The sequence below is a fragment of the Salmo salar genome, chromosome ssa25, assembly GCF_905237065.1.
Source record: "Salmo salar chromosome ssa25, Ssal_v3.1, whole genome shotgun sequence".
NCBI classification, from domain to species: domain Eukaryota; kingdom Metazoa; phylum Chordata; class Actinopteri; order Salmoniformes; family Salmonidae; genus Salmo; species Salmo salar.
Genome location: NC_059466.1, coordinates 29,663,133 through 29,684,142, shown reverse-complemented (window position 1 = coordinate 29,684,142; position 21,010 = coordinate 29,663,133). Strand labels below are relative to the sequence as shown.

Below are 21,010 nucleotides of genomic sequence, written 5' to 3'. Positions count from 1 at the left end.
ATTGGAAGGATTTAATAATTTGCAATTATGTGTACTTATGATAAACCTTTTACCTTATGTTTGTCTCCATATGATATGGTAAATATATCCAATGAAAAAAACATTACATTTAAATGGTATTAATATTAATTTGCATTATTTCCATTAATTCCCATATATTCCCACGGAAAGTTTCCACCTTCCACCTATTCCCCAAAATGTGCAACCCTGCCAATTATTGTGGCTGAAATAGCCGAATCCACATACTTTTGAGATATATGTGTGTGTATATGTGTGTGTACAATATTGATTAAGCCCCTTGCTCCATGCTCTGGAGGCTAACACTACAAGTCTATGACCATAATAATAAACAAGCCTCGGTCTTCCTTATAGAGCAGTAACAGAGACCGTTGGCATAGTAACAGAGACATGACACTAGGTTTAGACCCAATTACCTTCCAGTCAACTGGATACAAGGAAGATGTGGACAAATCAAAGACCCTGCCTGCATTCACCAGTAATTGGGCTGTTCCCACAAAAGCACACAGGGAGATCTTAACCAACTGTACGCAATCTTGGAGAGAGAAATCAGTCCATTTATGTAAATAGACACAATCTGCCCATTTATCCCCATCACACTGCCAGCGAATGTGCCAACCATGCTGCCAGTAATGCCACCCTGAATAAAGCTGTAAACATAGTCTAACATATATCTGACTGCAGCAAGTCTCTATAACAGAGATACTGCCACCTCCCCTCTCTCAGTCTAGGGGTTGGGGAGAGAGGTTTGTTATTCAAGTTCCCAGCCATGACAATGTCCTGTGTGTGTGTTGGCGTGTATCTGCAAGCGTATATAGAGTGTGTGTGTTCACGGCCTCCTTTGCTCTCACGTGCAGAAGCACAGCTGAGGAACCTTTTCATCAGCTAGGAGAGGGCTAATTACGAAGACAAGGAGAGAGAGAGGAGTAGAGAGAGATGGAAGAAAGAGAGAGGGGGGCTGGATGAGAGGGGGAAAGAGGGAAGATGGAGAGAAATAGAAAAGAGAGGGTGGAAGAAAAGAGGGGGATGAGAGGAAGAAGAGAGAGGGGAAAGAGAGAAGACAGGGAGATTTAGAGAGGATGAGAGAGGGGCGAGTGCACCTGCCACTCTTTCTACTCTGTTGTTTTCTCTCTCTCTAAAGCGCACACACTCTCTCCTCCCACCTTATGATGGAGGATGACACTGGCCCCCTCTCTTCCTCCAACACGAGAGAGAGAGAGAGAGAGAGAGAGAGAGAGAGAGAGAGCGCGAGAGTGAGGGAGGGAGGGATGTAAGAGGGAGGAGAGAGAGACAAGTAGAGGCAGACTCATTCTGCTACCAGTGCGCTCTGCACTCCTCTCTATGTCAGTACCTCTCCGTGACGCTCCCATACACTAACACACACACACTTTGTTACTGCACGCTACACACTTATCCTGAGGACACACACACACAGACAAAAAAGACTGCAGTTGTTGAGCGGGAGCGGCATGGAATGGAAACTCAGAAGGATGGACAGTGACCTGAGTCAGATCAACCCAGACCTGCTGCAGCCCAGCAAGAGCATCAAGAAGCCCTCCTCAGGCACCATCACTCTCAACGTGGGGGGCTTTCTCTATGCCGCGCACCGCACCACCCTCAGCCGCCACCAGGGGTCAGTGTTGGAGGAGCTGGCCAGCGGCAGGAAGCCCATCCAGCACACTGACTCCATGGGCAACCCCTTCATCGACCGCGACGGCCCAGTGTTCAGACACATCCTCAACTTCCTGCGGACCGGAGACCTGCAGCTGCCCGACGACTTCCGAGAGGTGGGCCTTCTGAGAGGAGAAGCAGAGTTCTACCGCCTCAGCGGATTGGTGGAGGCCATTTCAGAGTGGGAGGGGATGCGGGCGGCGCAACGGGAGCCCGCCTTCCTGGAGGTGACTGACGAGAGGTCGCAGGGCTTCAAGGTGTACTGCAGCGACCCCTCCTTCATCGACAAGATCAAAGGGCGCCTGGTTCAGATCTCAAAGAGCCGGCTGGACGGCTTCCCAGAGGAGTTTGAGGTGTCGTCCAACGTGATCCAGTTCCGCCACTTCATCAAGTCGGACCCTGGCTCCAGGCTGGTGCTGAAGCAGGACAGTACCTTCCTGTGTACCCTGGAGTGTCTGAAGCTAGAGACGGTGATGCTGGCCCTGAAGGCTGGCTTCTCTCTAATCAGCTCTCTGGACAGCAGCAAGGGATCTGTGGTGGCCGCAGAGGCTCTGCACTTTGTCAAGTAAGAGAGGATGGAGAGGCAGGGAAGAGGGAAAGATGGGGGAGAGGGATCAGGAAGGGAATGAACAGGGAGGTGGATAGAGAGGGGAAGACTGGGAGAGAGGGGGCATGTACAGTAGGTAGTGAGGGAAACAAGAGGGAGACGAAGGGATGAGGGAAGGAGAAAGGTGTCTGATTCCAGATTGACCCCTAGCCCCTAGATTGAAACTGATGCAGGACAGTCATTTCTCTGCACTTTGTCTGGAGTCCAACCTCAGAGAGAGTCGAGAGAGAGCATCCACCTCCTTGACCACCCTCACTGCTGCAGGACAGAACACAACCTCTCAGAGGACCAGCCTCCTACTGAATTACGCATACATAAGCTGAATTTTCCATTCAGGCTGCTTTCCCCTTCAAACCAGCCTTAGTGTGCACCGTGAGGTATTACAGTGTGTGTTTTTGGTTGCTGTGTTTTGAGTTGAGTTGTGTGACCAAGCCTTTCTCTGGATTCTGAGGGGAGAGGTACAGTTGAACACTGTACTGACTGACTGACTGTTGCTGATCATTGGACAAAAAAACTATTATTTTATTGCAGCAACTTGCCTGACTAGATGAAAGGGAGGTCAGTGTGAATGCCCTGCAGCAGACAAGCACAGAGAGTTTAGACCCAAAGGTTCAAATCTAGCATGATGCATGTGCAGTGAAGATTTTCAAATCAGACACCAACATTGTGATTGTAAGTGCTGTGAGTGAGTAAGTGACAATGTGTGTTCTTTTGGATATGTGAATGTTTTGTTTCACACAAAATAAAAGTCATTAATATCGGCATGATTATATTTTCTAATATTTTCCACAAGTCATGCTGGCATTTGTGTCTACTCTATTATATACAGTACAAGGGGACTTGTATATCATAATAAATTGCATCAACATAATGACAGTTCATTAAGGCAGATAGAGCTGACCATAGTGCTTTAATAGAATAGACTGGGAACTAATGTATCAGACGTAGAACTATAATAGAGTTAGCAACTTCAACTCTCCTTATTAACTAGAAAGTCAGCTTAGTGTACTGGAACATGCATCAGTGCCCAACATCACAGAGCAGTAACCTCAAACCAAACCCTCAACAGACATGCAGTGTTTTGACGTACATATGTAGGATCTTAATTTGATCACCGTTGCAGAACTTTCCTTCAATTCAGGAAAGGTAAAACATGCAGTGTATTTGAGGCTTAAAAAAGGCTTCTGACGTTTATAATTTCCACTTTGAAATTTCAGACTTGATTTATCCTTAAGAAAAATGTATCAACCCCTACTAAAATGTAAATTATTTATAATCCATATAATAATTCACATTTCCTGTTTCTGAAGGATTATTATCCTGCTGTAGCAAACTGGCTCAAATTAAGATCCTACATCTTTAATGTAATAACCTACCTGAAAGGATCATAATCAAATCTGAATTCCTATATTAAATCTCTTTTCCCATTTCGCTACGTTTATAATTTTTTTATTTAACCTTTATTTAACTGGACAAGTCAGTTAAGAACAAATTCTTATTTACAATGACGGCCTACCCGGCCAAACCTGGACGACGCTGGGCCAATTGTGCACCGCCCTATGGGACTCCCAATCACGGCCGGACGTGATACAGCCTGGACTCGAACCAGGGACTGTAATAACGCCTCTTGCACTGAGATGCAGTGCTTTAGACCGCTGCACCACTCGGGAGCCCAATGTTATAAGCCAACATTTCATATAGTTAGTGATCACTGGTGAGTGAGGTCAGTGATTGACAGTTGTGCTGGTGTCTTTATCCCAGGGCCTCTGAGACTTATGCTCCCCAGACCATGGAGACTATTGATATTTTAAGAAGTGGGTCAGGAAGGCATTTCAATAAATGCTGCTCTCTTCCCTCAAGGTGTACCTCTTTTTACATCCATATCTCAAGCTTTAAAATGTGTAGTACTATCAATTATTTCACTATGCATTTAGGCCATTTCTACATTCCACAACAAGACTAAACATATTGAATCAATAATTGTGTAGTTATTTCCCCAAACTGTGCTAAAGGGGTTGTTGTTGAGCAGTGGGTCCAGTTTTCCATGAAATGTTTGTACTGAGTACTGGTGGTAGAGTATGATTCGGTGCACTCTGACTAAGCAGACACGTTTCCTTTAGTTTGGTCTTAAACAGAGTTCCCCTGCCACACAGTGCTAATTGTTTTACCATCTTGTAATTCATCTCTGACAGAACCCTTCTGACACAAGGCAACAGATGGTGCGAGAACAGAATATTAGGAACTAAAATAACCAAACTCAATCTATGCTTTAAGTACAGTAGCTGTAGTGTTGACCACATAATACGCCCACCTCGACTTAGCCTGCGTCTCGAAACACCCCAGAAACCATCTGTTGCAGCACGCTCTTTCTTCAGACCTACAGCCCCCTACCCATGACACACACAGTGAACACTGTCTCTATGTTTCATACTACTGAACACATCCCTTCTGATCCACCACAGCAGACTCAAGCTCCACGCACGCACACTCTCTCTTCTGGCATTGGAGACAACACGATGCTCCCGGAGCCAGCAGTATGCTGAGGGGGACATCAAACCTAAGAGCTTTTTAATTGCCTTTGAGACCCATCCAAATTTGATGAGGTACCACTGTGCCTATTAGCTGTTAGCTCAGATTGGTGAACATCTCAGCCACAGGTGGCAGAGAGAGTGAGAAAGAGATGGAGGAAGAGGGGGAGAGGAAGAAGCAGTGGGAGCAGGGAGAGAGGGGTGGGGGTGAATACAGAACAAGAGAACAACAGAGAGAGAAAAAGACAGAAATACAGAGAGCACACAGCTTATTAAAAAACAGAGGCAACCCATTAGCTGATTATTATTCAGATTAATATTCACTGTTTGTCTCCACACTGACTTTCTTCCCTCTAATCACACACACACACACACACACACACACACACACACACACACACACACACACACACACACACACACACACACACACACACACACAGAGCCTGTTCCTTATGGCAGTAGGTGTCTCCATGGCTATGCGTAACTAAGGGAAACAACTAACATTCCTAACTATCCTTACCCCTGGAATGATTCTAATGGACGGGTCAACTACAGCCAACCTAGACTGACAAGAGGCCAAGGCTAGAGGGGGAAGAGGGATAAGAGGCAGAGAAAAAGATGAGGAGGAAGATGCAGAGAGAAAGAGAGGGCAGAGAGAAAGAGGAGGAAAAGGCAGAGAGAGGAGAGGAGGCAGAGAGAGGGAAGAGGAGAGAGGCAGAAAGAGGGTAGAGGAGGAAGAGGCAGAGGGAGAAGAGGCAGAAAGAGGGTAGAGGAGGAAGAGGCAGAGAGAGGGAGGCATAGAGAAAGAGGAGAGAGAGAAGAGAAAGAAGGGAGAGAGAAAAAAGGCAAGGAGAGAGGAGTCATATGAATGGCAGAGAAAGAAAGGCAGAGAAAGAGAGACACACACACAGCTGAATCAATCACTTTGTAGTGGAGCTGAGCCACATGCTGCGGTCTCTCTCAAATAAATCACCAGCCTTCAGTAAGCACTAAATAACCTCTAAACCTCGATATTCTAAAGAATATCTGTACATTCTAAAGAATATTTTTATGTTCTACACAGGCCCAATATATACACACACTTGTACATTATCTACCCAATACATGCACTCCCCTCCACATGCATTTGGACAGTAAAGCTACATTTGCAAATGTGTCTCTACAAATCATTTCATATTTTAGAAATGACTGTTCATAATAGGTGACAGTACAGAATGTTTTTATTTGAGGGTGTTTTTATACATATCTGTTTTACCGTTTAGAAATAAAGCACTATGTATCTAGTCCTCCAATTTGAAGAAATCATAAGTAAGCTAATTGGACAAATTCACTTATAGTGTAGGAACATACGCCTCCAAAAATTACTACGTTTTTTTCCCTATAAATTGTTGATTATTTGTGTACTTGATTGACATTTTACTGCAATGTTAGGAGCTAGTTACATAAGCATTTCTCTGCATCCTCTATAACATCTTCTAAACTGTGTGCATGGCCAACAAACTTTGAATGGATTTTGATTTGACCTCCCCTGTTATTGGTAATGGTGAGAGGATAGCATGTTTTGTTGTCGCCGCTGAACGGCATCTCGCTCATCATAATTCATGATTTTTTTATCACGTCATTATCAGGATTCATTTTGAAAGTATTTTCGAAACATCTACTCAGAAAGAAAATTACTCCAGTCATCATTCCCCATTCAGTTACTATTGAACAAAACATAACCCAAAACACAACCAAAACAAACTTCAAATGAATCTGTAGAGTCACAAGCTCCTAAAAGTAATATGGGAACAAATACTTTAAAACTTCTGACTAATTTGATACACAATAGGTAGATTTGTCCAAATACATAAGATTTCTTTCTATGGGTTGGGGGGGGGGGGGTGGCGGCTAGGTACAGTGCATTCGGAAAGTATTCAGACACCTTAACTTTATCCACATTTTGTTACACTACAGCCTTATTCTAAAATGGATTTAGCAGTTGTTTTCCCCTCAATCTACACACAGTACCTCATAATAACAAAGCAAAATCAGGTTTTTAGACATTTTACTAAATGTATTCAGACCCGTTACTCAGTACTTTGTTGAAGCACCTTTGGCAGCGATAACATCCTCGAGTCTGCTTGGGTATAACACTACAAGCTTGGCACACCTGTATTTGGGGAGCATCTCCCATTCTTCTCTGTAGACCCTCTCAAGCTCTGTCAGGTTGAATTGGGAGCGTCGCTGCACAGCTATTTTCAGGTCTCTCCAGAGATGTTCGATCGGGTTCAGTTCAGGGCTCTGGCTGGGCCACTCAAGGACATTCAGAGACTTGTCCCGAAGCCACTCCTGCATTGTCTTGGCTATGTGGTTAGGGTTGTTGTCTTGTTGGAAGGTGAACCTTCGCCCCAGTCTGAGGTCCTGAGCGCTCTGGAGCAGGTTTTCATCAAGGGCCTCTATGTACTGTGCTCCGTTCATCTTTTCCCTCGATCCTGACTAGTCTCCCAGTCCCTGCCACTGAAAAAAATCCCCACAGCATGATAATGCCACCACCATGCTCCACCGTATGGATGATGCCAGGTTTCCTCCAGACGTGACACTTGGCATTCAGGCCAAAGAGTTTAATCTTGGTTTCATCAGACCGGAGAATCTTGTTTTTCATGGTCTGTGTCCTTTAGGTGCCTATTGACAAACCCAAAGCAGGCGGTCATGTGCTGCAGAGATGCTTGTCCTTATGGAAGGTTCTCCCATCTCCACAGAGGAACTCTGAAGCTCTATCAGAGTGACCATCGGGTTCTTGGTCATCTCCCTAACCGAGGCCCTTCTCCCCCGATTGTACAGTTTGGCCGGGCGGCTAGCTCTAGGAAGAGTTTTGGTGGTTCCAAACTTCTTCCATTTAAGAATGATGGAGGCCACTGCGTTCTAGGGGACCTTCCATGCTGCAGACATTTTTTGCTACCCTTCCCCAGATCTGTGCCTCGACACAATCCTGTCTCGGAGCTCTACGGACAAATCCTTCAACCTCATGGCTTGGTTTTTGCTCTGACATGTAGTCAAATGTGGGACCTTATATAGACAGGTGTGTGCCTTTCCAAATCCTGTCCAATCAATTGAATTAACCACAGGTGAACTCAAATTAAGTTGTAGAAACATCAAGGATGATCAATGAAAATAGGATGCACCTGAGCTCAATTTCGAGTCTCATAGCAAAGGGTCTGAATACTTATATAAATAAGGTGTTTTTTATTTGTAATACATTTTCTAAAATCTGTTTTCGCTTTGTCATTATGGGGTAATGAGTATAGATTGATGAGGATTTTTTCAACAATTTAATCAATTTTAGAATCAGGCTGTAACATAACAAAATGTGGAAAAAGAGGAAGAAAAACTCTGGACCACCTATACTCCACACACAGAGACGCATACAAAGCTCTCCCTCACCCTCCACTTGGCAAATCTGACCATAATTCTATCCTCCTGATTCCTGGTTACAAGCAAAAAATAAAGCAGGAAGCACCAATAACGGCCTTCCCTGTGGTTCAGTTGGTAGAGCATGGTGTTTGCAATGCCAGCATGGTCTGTGTGCAACGCCAGGGTTGTGGGTTTGATTCCCACAGGGGGCCAGTACAAAACAAATGCATGAAATGAAATGTATGCATTCACTACTGTAAGTCGCTCTGGATAAGAGTGTCTGCTAAATGACTAAAATGTAAAATGTAAAAAAAGTGGTCAGATGAAGCAGATGCTAAACTACAGGACAGTTTTTCTAGCACAGACTGGAATATGTTCCGGGATTCCTCCGATGGCATTGAGGAGCACACCACATCAGTCATTGGCTTCATCAATAAGTACATCGATGACGTCGTCCCCACAGTGACCGTACGTACATACCCCAACCAGAAGCCATGGATTACAGGCAGCATCCGCACTGAGCTAAATGCTAGAGCTGCCGCTTTCAAGGAGTGGGACTCTCACCCGGAAGCTTATAAGAAATCCTGCTATGCCCTCCGACAAACCATCAAACAGGCAAAGCGGCAATACAGGACTAAGATCGAATCGTACTACACCGGGTCGGACGTGGCAGGGCTTGCAAACCATTACAGACTACAAAGGGAAGCACAGCCTAGAGCTGCCCAGTGACATGAGCCTGCCAAACTACCTCTATGCTTGCTTTGAGGCGAATAACACTGAAACATGCATGAGAGCACCAGCTGTTCCGGGAAGACTGTGTGACGCCGCAGCCGATGTGAGTAAGACCTTTAAACAGGTAAACATTCACAAGGCCGCAGGGCCAGACGGATTACCAGGACGTGTACTGCGAGCATGCGCTGACCAACTGGCAAGTGTCTTTACTGACATTTTCAACCTCTCCCTGCCCAAGTCTGTAATACCAACACGTTTTAAGCAGACCACCATAGTCTTTGTGTCCAAGAACACTAAGGTAACCTGCCTAAATGACTACACCATAGTGCCCTCATAGCTCATCAATAAGCTAAGGACCCTGGGACTAAACACCTCCTTCCGCAACTGGATCCTGGATTCCTGACGGGCCACCCCCCAGGTGGTAAGGGTAGGAAACAACACATCCGCCACGTTGATCCTCAAATCAGGGGCCCCTCGGGGGTGCGTGCTCAGTCCCTGACTGGTTGGTTGCACCACTGCCTGGTATGGAACTGCGCGGCCTCTGACCTCAAGGCACTACAGAGTGTAGTGCGAACGGCCCAGTACATCACTGGGGCCTAGCTTCCTGCCATCCAGGACCTCTATACCATGTGGTGTCAGAGGAAGGCCCTAAAAATTGCCAAAGACTCCAGCCACCCTAGTCATAGACTGTTCTCTCTGCTACCGCACGGCAAGCGGTACCGGAGCGCCAAGTCTAGGTCCAAGAGGCTTCTAAACATCTAATCAAATGGCTACCCAGACTATTTGCATTGCCCCCCCCCCCACTTTTACACCACTGCTACTCTGTTGTTATCATCTATGCATAGTCACTTATCTCTACCTACATGTACAAATTATCTCAATAACCTTGACTAACTGGTGCCCCTGCACATTGACTCTGTACCGGTACCCCCCTGTATATAGTCTCGTTATTGTGATTTTACTGCTGCTCTTTAATTACTTGTTACTTAATTTCTTATTCTTATTTGTATTTTTTTTTAAACTGCATTATTGGTTAGGGGCTCCTAAGTAAGCATTTCACTGTAAGGTCTGTTGTATTTGGTGCATGTGACAAATACAATTTGATTTGATATACCATAGGTGGATATACTGTACCTGCTCTTTACATGACATAGACTGACCATTTGAATCTACGTGAAAGCTATGATCCCTTATTGATGTCATCTGTTAAATCCACTTCAAATCAGTGTAGACGAATGGATGGAGACAGGTTGAAGAAGGATTTTTGAGACATGGATTGTGTGTGTGTGCCATTCAGAGGGTGAATGGGGAAGACAAAAGATTTAAGTCCTTCCTTTGAACAGGGTATGGTAGTAGGTGCAAGGCGCACCGGTTTGAGTGTGTCAAGAACTGCAACGCTGCTGGGTTTTTCACACTCAACAGTTTCCCGTTTGTATCAAGAATGGTCCACCACCCAAAAGACATCCAGCCAACTTGACACAACTGTGGGAAGCATTGGAGGCAGCATGGTCCAGCATCCCTGTGGAATGCTTTCGACACCTTGTAGTCCATGACCTGGCTACTTGAGGCTGTTCTAAGGGAAAAAGAGGATGCAATTCAATATTAGGAAGTTGTTCCTAATGTTTTCTACACTCAGTGTATATCAACACAGACAGCGCTAATTGCGTCCATTAATGATGTCATTCCTACAGAAGCCAAGCGCGGAATGTCAGTTGTAGTAGGTTCATGTAATTTTATGTCTTTAAGTGTTTTATTTTTTTCTGCGTTCTGCACAGCTCTGGCACGCAGCAGGTATTGATTAAGAGGTTGCTTAGCAACAGGCTACAGAAGCTGGCAGTGAATAGGCTCAGCTGTATGTACTGTTAGAAAGCCATTCCTCCCTCTTGCTCTCTTTCTCTCACCCCCCAACCAGCTCTTTTTTTCCTCTCTTTCTCTCCCCCTCTCTCCTCCCTCCCGCTCTCTCCCATCCCTCCCGCCCTCTCCCTTTGTATCTCTCCCACTCCTACGGGTTGTGGTTTTCTCAGTAAGTTTTTAATTGCAATTGGTCAGGGGTGAAACTACTTCCATCTAATGTTCCAGTAGTTTCAGAAGCTACGGTAAAACAGAGCAGCCAGGTCTGGTGAGCAGAGCATAGAGATTCTCCCTGTAGAGAGAGAGAAAGAGAATTTTTTAATAACACTAATAGTACTCTGCTATTACTGCAGACACGCAGTCAGCCAAGACCTCTTTGACTCTTGTCTGGAGATAATCATACTGCATTACACACAGCAGAAAGAGCCCACCTGTTCTGGAGTGGATGAGTGATGCTGATATACAGTACACAAATCCAGGCTGTCTCCTGAGTGCATCTAATTGCTTTGAGAAAAATTCCCCGCTGTCATGTTCTTTGTCGGTCTGTCTGTCTTCGCTGCCTCTCTCTCTCGTAGGATCAGACGCACCTTATAAGAAATGTAGCAGTCTGAATCCGAGGCAGTGAGCACGTTCGGGCCATCAGAGAGGTTACATTTTAGAGGCAGCCATCTTGGCACTATAGAGAAATCTTAAGCTAATTTCCTGCAATTATACACCTTTCTCCATGGAGATGAGATTTTATTTAGAAGTTTTAAAGCAAATTTCCTACAATTCTATACATGTTGCCATGTAGCTGAGGAAATGTGGCAGTTTTAAAGTTAGTTTCCTGCAATTCTATGCATTTTTTCCTTGGATAATGCGGTGTTCTTTTGCTCAAACAAAATAACAAAATGAACACTGCTAAATGTATTGTTTTGTGATTTTTCTATTCTCCCTGACTGTCTAGCTTTTCTTTAGGTGAAAAATCCCTGATAAAGTGATACCATTTCAAGCCCAAAGTTTAATGTATTCATTTTGGACCGGATTCATCACCGTGCCTGTTGTGTACAGTAGCCTACAGTATACTAGAAATAGGTCTTATCTAGCTCCATTCACCAGAAGTTCTGCAGTCAACACATTTATATTAACTACAAAGATCAAAGAGAGCCAAACCCCCTCAGACCTGCTCAGTTCTCTCTCTCCAGTCTCTCTACTGGAGCTGTCATGTGAGTTTTGCCAGGCAGAGAACTGAGCTCCTGTCTCTCTGTCTGTTCTGTCCTTGTCTGTAATGAGAGGAGAAGCCAAGTCCAGAGTGGGAGGGATGGCAGACAGTTACCCTGCCCTCTCCTACTGGACATGTCTCTACTCTCAGGCTCAACTCTAGATAGAAGACATTCAATTCATCAAGCAAGGGCTGTTGCTGGAATATAACAAATATGCAGTGTCTGATGGGGTGAGAAGCTGGGTGGATGTGCCGAGGTTGGTGTGAAAGCTAGATGGACACCATCCAGCCAGAAGTGGCAGCAGCGTATTGTTCAGGCAGGAAAAGTCATTGTTTCTCAGAGAGACGTTGTCACCTTTTGCTCTGCTCTCTCACAAAGGAGGCACGTGTTGCCAGGAATAATCAGCAGGAAATGTTCACACACAGACAGTCAGCTGACTGAATAACTGCCTGCCTACTGTTCCACTATGCCCTCGATGGAATGCACACATACCCTTTAGCATATACAGGGAATTCGTAAAATATTCAGACCCCTTCACTTTTTCAAATCAAATTGTATTAGTCACATGCGCCGAATACAACAGGTGTAGACACAGTGAAATGCTTACTTAAGAGCAACCAACCAACAATGCAGTTTCAAAAAATACAGACAAGAATAAGAGATAAAAGTAACAAGTAATTAAAGAGCAGCAGTTAAACAACAATAGCAAGACTATATACAGGGGGGTACCGGTACAGAGTCAATGTGCGGGGGCACCGGTTAGTTGAGGTACTATGTACATGTAGGTAGAGTTATTGAAGTGACTATGCATAGATGACAACAACAACAGAGAGTAGCAGCGGTGTAAAGAGGGGTGGCAATGCAAATAGTCTGGGTAGTCATTTGATTAGATGTTCAGGAGTCTTATGGCTTGGGGGTAGAAGCTGTTTAGAAGCCTCTTGGACCTAGACTTGGCGCTCCGGTACTGCTTGCCATGCGGTAGCAGAGAGAACAGTCTATGACTAGGGTGGCTGGAGTCAGACAATTTTACGGCCTTCTGACACCACATGGTATAGAGGTCCTGGATGGCAGGTTGCTTGGCCCCAGTGATGTACTGGGCCATACGCACTACCCTGTGTAGTGCCTTGAGGTCGGAGGCCGAGCAGTTGCCGTACCAGGAAGTGATGCAGCCAGTCAGGATGCTCTCGATGGTGCAGCTGTAGAACCTTTTGAGGATCTGAGGACCCATGCCAAATCTTTTCAGTCTCCTGAGGGGGGAATAGGTTTTTTTGTGCCCTCTTCACGACTGTCTTGGTGTGCTTGGACCATGTTACTTTAATGGGGATGTGGACACCAAGGAACTTGAAGCGCTGAACCTGCTCCACTACAGCCTCGTCGATGAGAATGGCGGTGTACTCGGTCCTCTTTTTCCTGTAGTCCACAATCATCTCTTTTGTCTTGATCACGTTGAGGGAGAGGTTGTTGTCCTGGCACCACACGGCCAGGTCTCTGACGCCCTCCCTATAGGCTGTCTCGTCGTTGTCGGTGATCAGGCCTACCACTGTTGTGTCATCGGCAAACTTAATGATGGTGTTGTAGTTGTGCCTGGCCGTACAGTCATGCGTGAACAGGGAGTACAGGAGGGGACTGAGCACGCACCCCTGAGGGGCCCCTGTGTTGAGTATCAGCGTGGCGGATGTGTTGTTACCTTCCCTTACCACCTGGGGGCGGCCCGTCAGGAAGTCCAGGATCCAGTTGCAGAGGGAGGTGTTTAGTCCCAGGGTCCTTAGCTTATTGATGAGCTTTGAGGGCAGGGTCCTTAGCTTATTGATGAGCTTTGAGGGCACTATTGTGTCCAACGCTGAGCTGTAGTCAATGAATAGCATTCTCACATAGGTGTTCCTTTTGTCCAGGTAGGAAAGGGCAGTATGGAGTGCAATAGAGATTGCATCATCTGTGGATCTGTTAGGGCGGTATGCAAATTGGAGTGGGTCTAGGGTTTCTGGGATAATGGCGTTGATGTGAGCCATGACCAGCCTTTCAAAGCACTTCATGGCTACAGATGTGAGTGCTACAGGTCGATAGTCATTTAGGCAGGTTACCTTAGTGTTCTTGGGCACAAAGACTATGGTGGTCTGCTTAAAACATGTTGGTATTACAGACTTGGACAGGGAGAGGTTTAAAATGTCAGTGATGACACTTGCCAGTTGGTCAGCGCATGCTCGCAGTACACGTCCTGGTAATCCGTCTGACCCTGCAGTCTTTGTGAATGTTTAATTGTTTGAAGGTCTTACTCGCATCGGCTGCGGAGAGCATGATCACACAGTCTTCTGGAACAGCTGGTGCTTTCTTGCATGTTTCAGTGCTATTTGCCTCGAATCGAGCACAGAAGTAGTTTAGCTCGTCTGGTAGGCTCGTGTCACCGGCTCTGACGCTCGTCGGCTGTGCTTCCCTATGTAGTCTGTAATGGTTTGCAAGCCCTGCCACATCCGACGAGCGTCAGAGCCGGTGTAGTACGATTCGATCTTAGTCCTATATTGACACTTTGCCTGTTTGATGGTTCATCAGAGGGAATAGCGGGATTTCTTATAAGCTTCCGGGTGAGAGTCCCGCTCCTTGAAAGTGGCAGCTCTAGCCTTTAGCTCAGTGCAGATGTTGCATGTAATCCATGGCTTCTGGTTGGGGTATGTACGTACGGTCACTGTGGGGACTACGTCATCGATGCACTTATTGATGAAGCCAGTGACTGGTGTGGTGTGCTCCTCAATGCCATTGGAAGAATCCTGGAACATATTCCAGTCTGTGCTAGAAAAACTGTCCTGTAGTTTAGCATCTGCTTCATTTGACTACTTTTTTGTTGACTGAGTCACTGGTGCTTCCTGCTTTCATTTTTGCTTGTAAGCAGGAGGATAGAATTACGGTCAGATTTGCCAAATGGAGGGTGAGGGAGAGCTTTGTATGCGTCTCTGTGTGTGGAGTAAAGGTGGTCTAGAGTTTAATTTCCCTCTGGTTGAACATTTAACATGCTGATAGAAATTTGGTATGGCGGATTTAAGTTTCCCTGCATTAAAATCCCCAGCCACTAGGAGCGCAGCCCCTGGGTGAGTGTTTTCCTGTTTGCTTATGGCGGAATACAGCTCATTGAGTGCGGTCTTAGTGCCAGCATCGGTCTGTGGTGGTATGTAGACAGCTACGAAAAATACAGATGAAAACTCTCTAGGTAGATAGTATGGTCTACAGCTTATCATGAGATAATCTACCTCAGGCAAGCAAAACCTCAAGACTTCCTTAGATATCATGCACCAGCTGTTATTTACAAAAATACATAGTCCGCCGCCCCAAGTCTTACCAGATGCCGCTGTTCTATCCTGCCGATACAGCGTATAACCAGCCAGCTGTATGTTGATGTCTTCGTTCAGCCACGACTTCATGAAACAAGATATTACAGTTTTTATTGTCCCGTTGGTAGTTTAATCTTCCGCGTAGGTCATCGATTTTCTTTTCTTAAGATTGCACGTTTGCTAGCAGAACGGAAGGCAATTGGGGGTTTATCACTTTTTATAGCTACAGTTTACAGGCCTCCTGGGCCATATGCAGTGTTCCTCACTGAGTTCCCTGAATTCCTATCGGATCTTGTAGTCATAGCAGATAATATTCTAATTTTTGGTGACTTTAACATTCACATGGAAAAGTCCACAGACCCACTCCAAAAGGCTTTCGGAGCCATCATCGACTCAGTGGGTTTTGTCCAACATGTCTCTGGACCTACTCACTGCCACAGTCATACTCTGGACCTAGTTTTGTCCCATGGAATAAATGTTGTGGATCTTAATGTTTTTCCTCATAATCCTGGACTATCGGACCACCATTTTATTACGTTTGCAATTGCAACAAATAATCTGCTCAGACCCCAACCAAGGAGCATTAAAAGTCGTGCTATAAATTCTCAGACAACCCAAAGATTCCTTGATGCCCTTCCAGACTGCCTCTGCCTACCCAAGGACGTCAGAGGACAAAAATCAGTTAACCACCTAACCGAGGAACTCAATTTAACCTTGCACAATACCCTAGATGCAGTTGCACCCCTAAAAACTAAAAAATATCTGTCATAAGAAACTAGCTCCCTGGTATACAGAAAATACACGAGCTCTGAAGCAAGCTTCCAGAAAATTGGAACGGAAATGGCGCCACACCAAACTGGAAGTCTTCCGACTAGCTTGGAAAGACAGTACCGTGCAGTATCGAAGAGCCCTCACTGCTGCTCGATCATCCTATTTTTACAACTTAATTGAGGAAAATAAGAACAATCCGAAATTTCTTTTTGATACTGTCGCAAAGCTAACTAAAAAGCAGCCTTCGCAAATGGAGGATGGCTTTCACTTCAGCAGTAATAAATTTATGAACTTCTTTGAGGAAAAGATCATGATCATTAGAAAGCAAATTACAGACTCCTCTTTAAATCTGGGTATTCCTCCAAAGCTCCATTGTCCTGAGTCTACACAACTCTGCCAGAACCTAGGATCAAGGGAGATACTAAAGTGTTTTAGTACTATATCTCTTGACACAATGATGAAAATAATCATGGCCTCCAAACCCTCAAGCTGCATACTGGACCCCATTCCAACTAAACTACTGAAAGAGCTGCTTCCTGTGCTTGGCCCTCCTATGTTGAACATAATAAACGGCTCTCTATCCACCGGATGTGTACCAAGCTCACTAAAAGTGGCAGTAATAAAGGCTCTCTTGAAAAAGCCGAATCTTGATCCAGAAATTATAAAAAACTAATCGGCCTATATCGTATCTTCCATTCCTCTCAAAAATTTTAGAAAAAGCTGTTGCACAGCAACTCACTGCCTTCCTGAAGACAAACAATGTATACGAAACGCTTCAGTCTGGTTTTAGACCCCATCATAGCACTGAGACTGCACTTGTGAAGGTGGAAAATTACCTTTTAATGACGTCAGACCGAGGCTCTGCATCTGTCCTCGTGCTCCTAGATCTTAGTGCCGCTTTTGATACCATCGATCACCACATTCTTTTGGAGAGATTGGAAACCCAAATTGGTCTACATGGACAAGTTCTGGCCTGGTTTAGATCTTATCTGTCAGAAAGATATCAGTTTGTCTCTGTGAATGGTTTGTCCTCTGACAAATCAATTGTAAATTTCGGTGTTCCTCAAGGTTCCGTTTTAGGACCACTATTGTTTTCACTATATATTTTACCTCTTGGGGATGTCATTCGAAAACATAATGTTAAATTTCACTGCTATGCGGACGACACACAGCTGTACATTTCAATGAAACATGGTGAAGCCCCAAAATTGCCCTCGCTAGAAGCCTGTGTTTCAGACATAAAGAAGTGGATGGCTGCAAACTTTCTACTTTTAAACTCGGACAAAACAGAGATGCTTGTTCTAGGTCCCAAGAAACAAAGAGATCTTCTGTTGAATCTGACAATTAATCTGGATGGTTGTACAGTCGTCTCAAATAAAACTGTGAAGGACCTCGGCGTTACTCTGGACCCTGATCTCTCTTTTGAAGAACATATTAAGACTGTTTCAAGGACAGCTTTTTTCCATCTACGTAACATTGCAAAAATCAGAAACTTTCTGTCCAAAAATGACGCAGAAAAATTAATCCATGCTTTTGTTACTTCTAGGCTGGACTACTGCAATGCTCTACTTTCCGGCTACCCGGATAAAGCACTAAATAAACTTCAGTTAGTGCTAAATACGGCTGCTAGAATCCTGACTAGAACCAAAAAATTTGATCATATTACTCCAGTGCTAGCCTCCCTACACTGGCTTCCTGTTAAGGCAAGGGCTGATTTCAAGGTTTTACTGCTATCCTACAAAGCATTACATGGGCTTGCTCCTACCTATCTTTCCGATTTGGTCCTGCCGTACATACCTACACGTACGCTACGGTCACAAGACGCAGGCCTCCTAATTGTCCCTAGAATTTCTAAGCAAACAGCTGGAGGTAGGGCTTTCTCCTATAGAGCTAAATTTTTATGGAATGGTCTGCCTACCAATGTGAGAGACGCAGACTCAGTCTCAACCTTTAAGTCTTTACTGAAGACTTATCTCTTCAGTAGGTCCTATGATTAAGTATAGTCTGGCCCAGGAGTGTGAAGGTGAACGGAAAGGCTGGAGCAACGAACCGCCCTTGCTGTCTCTGCCTTGCCGGTTCCCCTCTTTCCACTGGGATTCTCTGCCTCTAACCCTTTTACAGGGGCTGAGTCACTGGCTTACTGGTGTTCTTCCATGCCGTCCATGGGAGGGGTGCGTCACTTGAGTGGGTTGAGTCACTGACGTGGTCTTCCTGTCTGGGTTGGCGCCCCCCCCTTGGGTTGTGCCATGGCGGAGATCGTTGTGGGCTATACTCGGCCTTGTCTTAGGACGGTAAGTTGGTGGTTGGAGACATCCCTCTAGTGGTGTGGGGGCTGTGCTTTGGCAAAGTGGGTGGGGTTATATCCTGCCTGTTTGGCCCTGTCCGGGGTATCATCGGATGGGGCCACAGTGTCTTCTGATCCCTCCTGTCTCAGCCTCCAGTATTTATGCTGCAGTAGTTTATGTGTCGGGGGGCTAGGGTCAGTCTGTTACATCTGGAGTATTTCTCGTCTTATCCGGTGTCCTGTGTGAATTTAAATATGCTCTCTCTAATTCTCTCTTTCTGTCTTTCTCTCGGAGGACCTGAGCCCTAGGACCATGCCTCTGGACTACCTGGTATGATGACTCCTTGCTGTCCCCAGTCCACCTGGCCGTGCTGCTGCTCCAGTTTCAACTGTTCTGCCTGCGGCTATGGAACCCTGACCTGTTCACCGGACGTGCTTGTTGCACCCTCGACAACTACTATGATTATTATTATTTGACCATGCTGGTCATTTATGAACATTTTAACATTTTAACATCTTGACCATGTTCTGTTATAATATCCACCCTGCACAGCCAGAAGAGGACTGGCCACCCCTCATAGCCTGGTTCCTCTCTAGGTTTCTTCCTAGGTTTTTGGCCTTTCTAGGGAGTTTTTCCTAGGGAGTTTTTCCTAGCCACCATGCTTCTTTCACATGCTTTGCTTGCTGTTTGGGGTTTTAGGCTGGGTTTCTGTACAGCACTTTGAGATATCAGCTGATGTACGAAGGGCTATATAAAAATAAATGTGATTTGATTTGATCGCCAACAAATTCTCAGAAGGCAGCTCGACCTCCGGCCCCTTTTTCTCCACCTTCTCTTCACGCAAATGAGGGGGATCTGGGCCTGTTCCCGGGAAAGCAGTATTCACGTCGGGCTCGTCGGACCCGTTAAAGGAAAAAAAGGATTCTTCCAGTTCGTGGTGAGTAATCACTGTTCTGATGTCCAGAAGTTATTTTCAGTCATAAGAGACAGCAGCAGCAACATTATGTACAAAATAAGTACACACAGAAGTTACAAACAACGCAAAGAAACAAACAAAAAAACACAATTGGTTAGGAACACCGGCGCCATCTTATATCGACCTGTGGATGTGCCCTCTCTGTGTTTTTTGAGAATCATCCAATAGATCATTAATACATGGGTGTGTGTGCTGATACTGTGTATGCACATGAGACGGCGTTAAGTGCCACAGTAGGCTAAACGAAGATATCGATTCCTTAAACAAAGACAGAGGTGATCAAATCAGAAATTGCCCATATTGATTCTGTGGGGGAAAAAAACTCCCCTTTGAGAACAAATTGAAACAGGACGTTGACAGAACTGTATTTTGAGACGTAAGAACTCTATTTTAATTTGCCAAGCATACAGAGACATAAAAGTTGTATCTGCTTGACTCTGGTAGAAAAAAGGCCTCATTGACAAAATCCAAAAGTATCCCTTTAAATGCCGTTATATCGTGTCTCACGGTGTAGATTTGTGAACAAGAATAAAGGTGTAGAGAGGTAATCTCACCAAATAAAAAATTCAACCATTAAATGGCTTTCTGAGAATCACAGTACTGACAAAGGAGGGTCTGTTATTGTATAAGAGAGGGACAAATACTGTATGAGCAGGAAGGCTATAGACAGTACAACAATATTGGCTATTACCTGCCTTTGTCTTCTAGCCCTTTGGAGAATATGAAACAAGAGTTTAGTGATACAATGCATTCTGAAAGTATTCAGACCCCTTCCCTTTTTCCACATTTTGTTACAGCCCTATTCAAAATGTATTTTGCTCAAGCTACACACATTAACCCATAATGACAAAGTGAAAACAGGTTTTTAGAATTCTTTGCAAAATGTATTATCAATAAAAAAACTGAAATACCTTATTTACGTAAGTATTCAGGCACCTAAAAGGCACCTAAAAGGACTCTGACCATGAGAAACAAGATTCTCTGATCTGATGAAACCAATATTGAACTCTTTGGCCTGAATGCCAAGCGTCACATTTGGAGGAAACCTGGCACCATCCCTATGGTGAAGCATGGTAGTGTCAGCATCATGCTGTGGGGATGTTTTTCAGCAGCGGGGACTGGAAGACTAGTCAGGATCGAGGGAAAGATGAACAGATCAAAGTACAGAGAGATCCATGATGAAACCTGCTCCAGAGTGCTCAGGACCTCAGACTGGGACGAAGGTTTACCTTCCAACAGGACAACGACCCTAAGCACACAGCCAAGACAAACGCAGAAGTGGCTTCGGGATAAGTCTCTGAATGTCCTTGAGTGGCCCAGCCAGAGTCCAGACTTGAACCCGATCGAACATCTCTATGTAGCATCATACCCAAGAAGACTCCAGGCTGTAAATCGCTGGCAAAGGTGATTCAACAAAGTACAGGGTAAAGGGTCTGAATACTTATGTAAATGTGATTTCATTTTAAAAAACATTTTTTTTTATAGATTTGCTAAAATTAAGAAAAAAATAAGTTGCTTAGACACTATGGAGTATTGTGTGTAGATTGATGAGGGGAAAAACTATTTAATCCATTTTAGAATAAGGCTAACGTAACAAAATGTGGAAAAAGTCCCTGCCCACCCTAGGTTAACGTGCTGCTACATGTTACCAAA

At 44.9% G+C, this 21,010-nt stretch overlaps 2 protein-coding genes across 2 annotated transcripts in view; one reads left to right on the top strand and one right to left on the bottom strand.

The window, feature by feature from the left end:
• The window catches only part of gtf2f2b (general transcription factor IIF, polypeptide 2b), a 43,618-nt gene that overhangs the window by 15,307 nt on the left and 7,301 nt on the right, over nucleotides 1-21,010 (bottom strand). The gene's annotated exons all lie outside the window — the stretch shown is intronic.
• kctd4 (potassium channel tetramerization domain containing 4) lies at nucleotides 1,296-3,726 on the top strand. The gene has a single exon (XM_014173919.2). It carries the CDS (start codon nucleotides 1,488-1,490, stop codon nucleotides 2,256-2,258), a length of 771 nt encoding a protein of 256 aa, XP_014029394.2. The 5' UTR covers nucleotides 1,296-1,487; the 3' UTR covers nucleotides 2,259-3,726.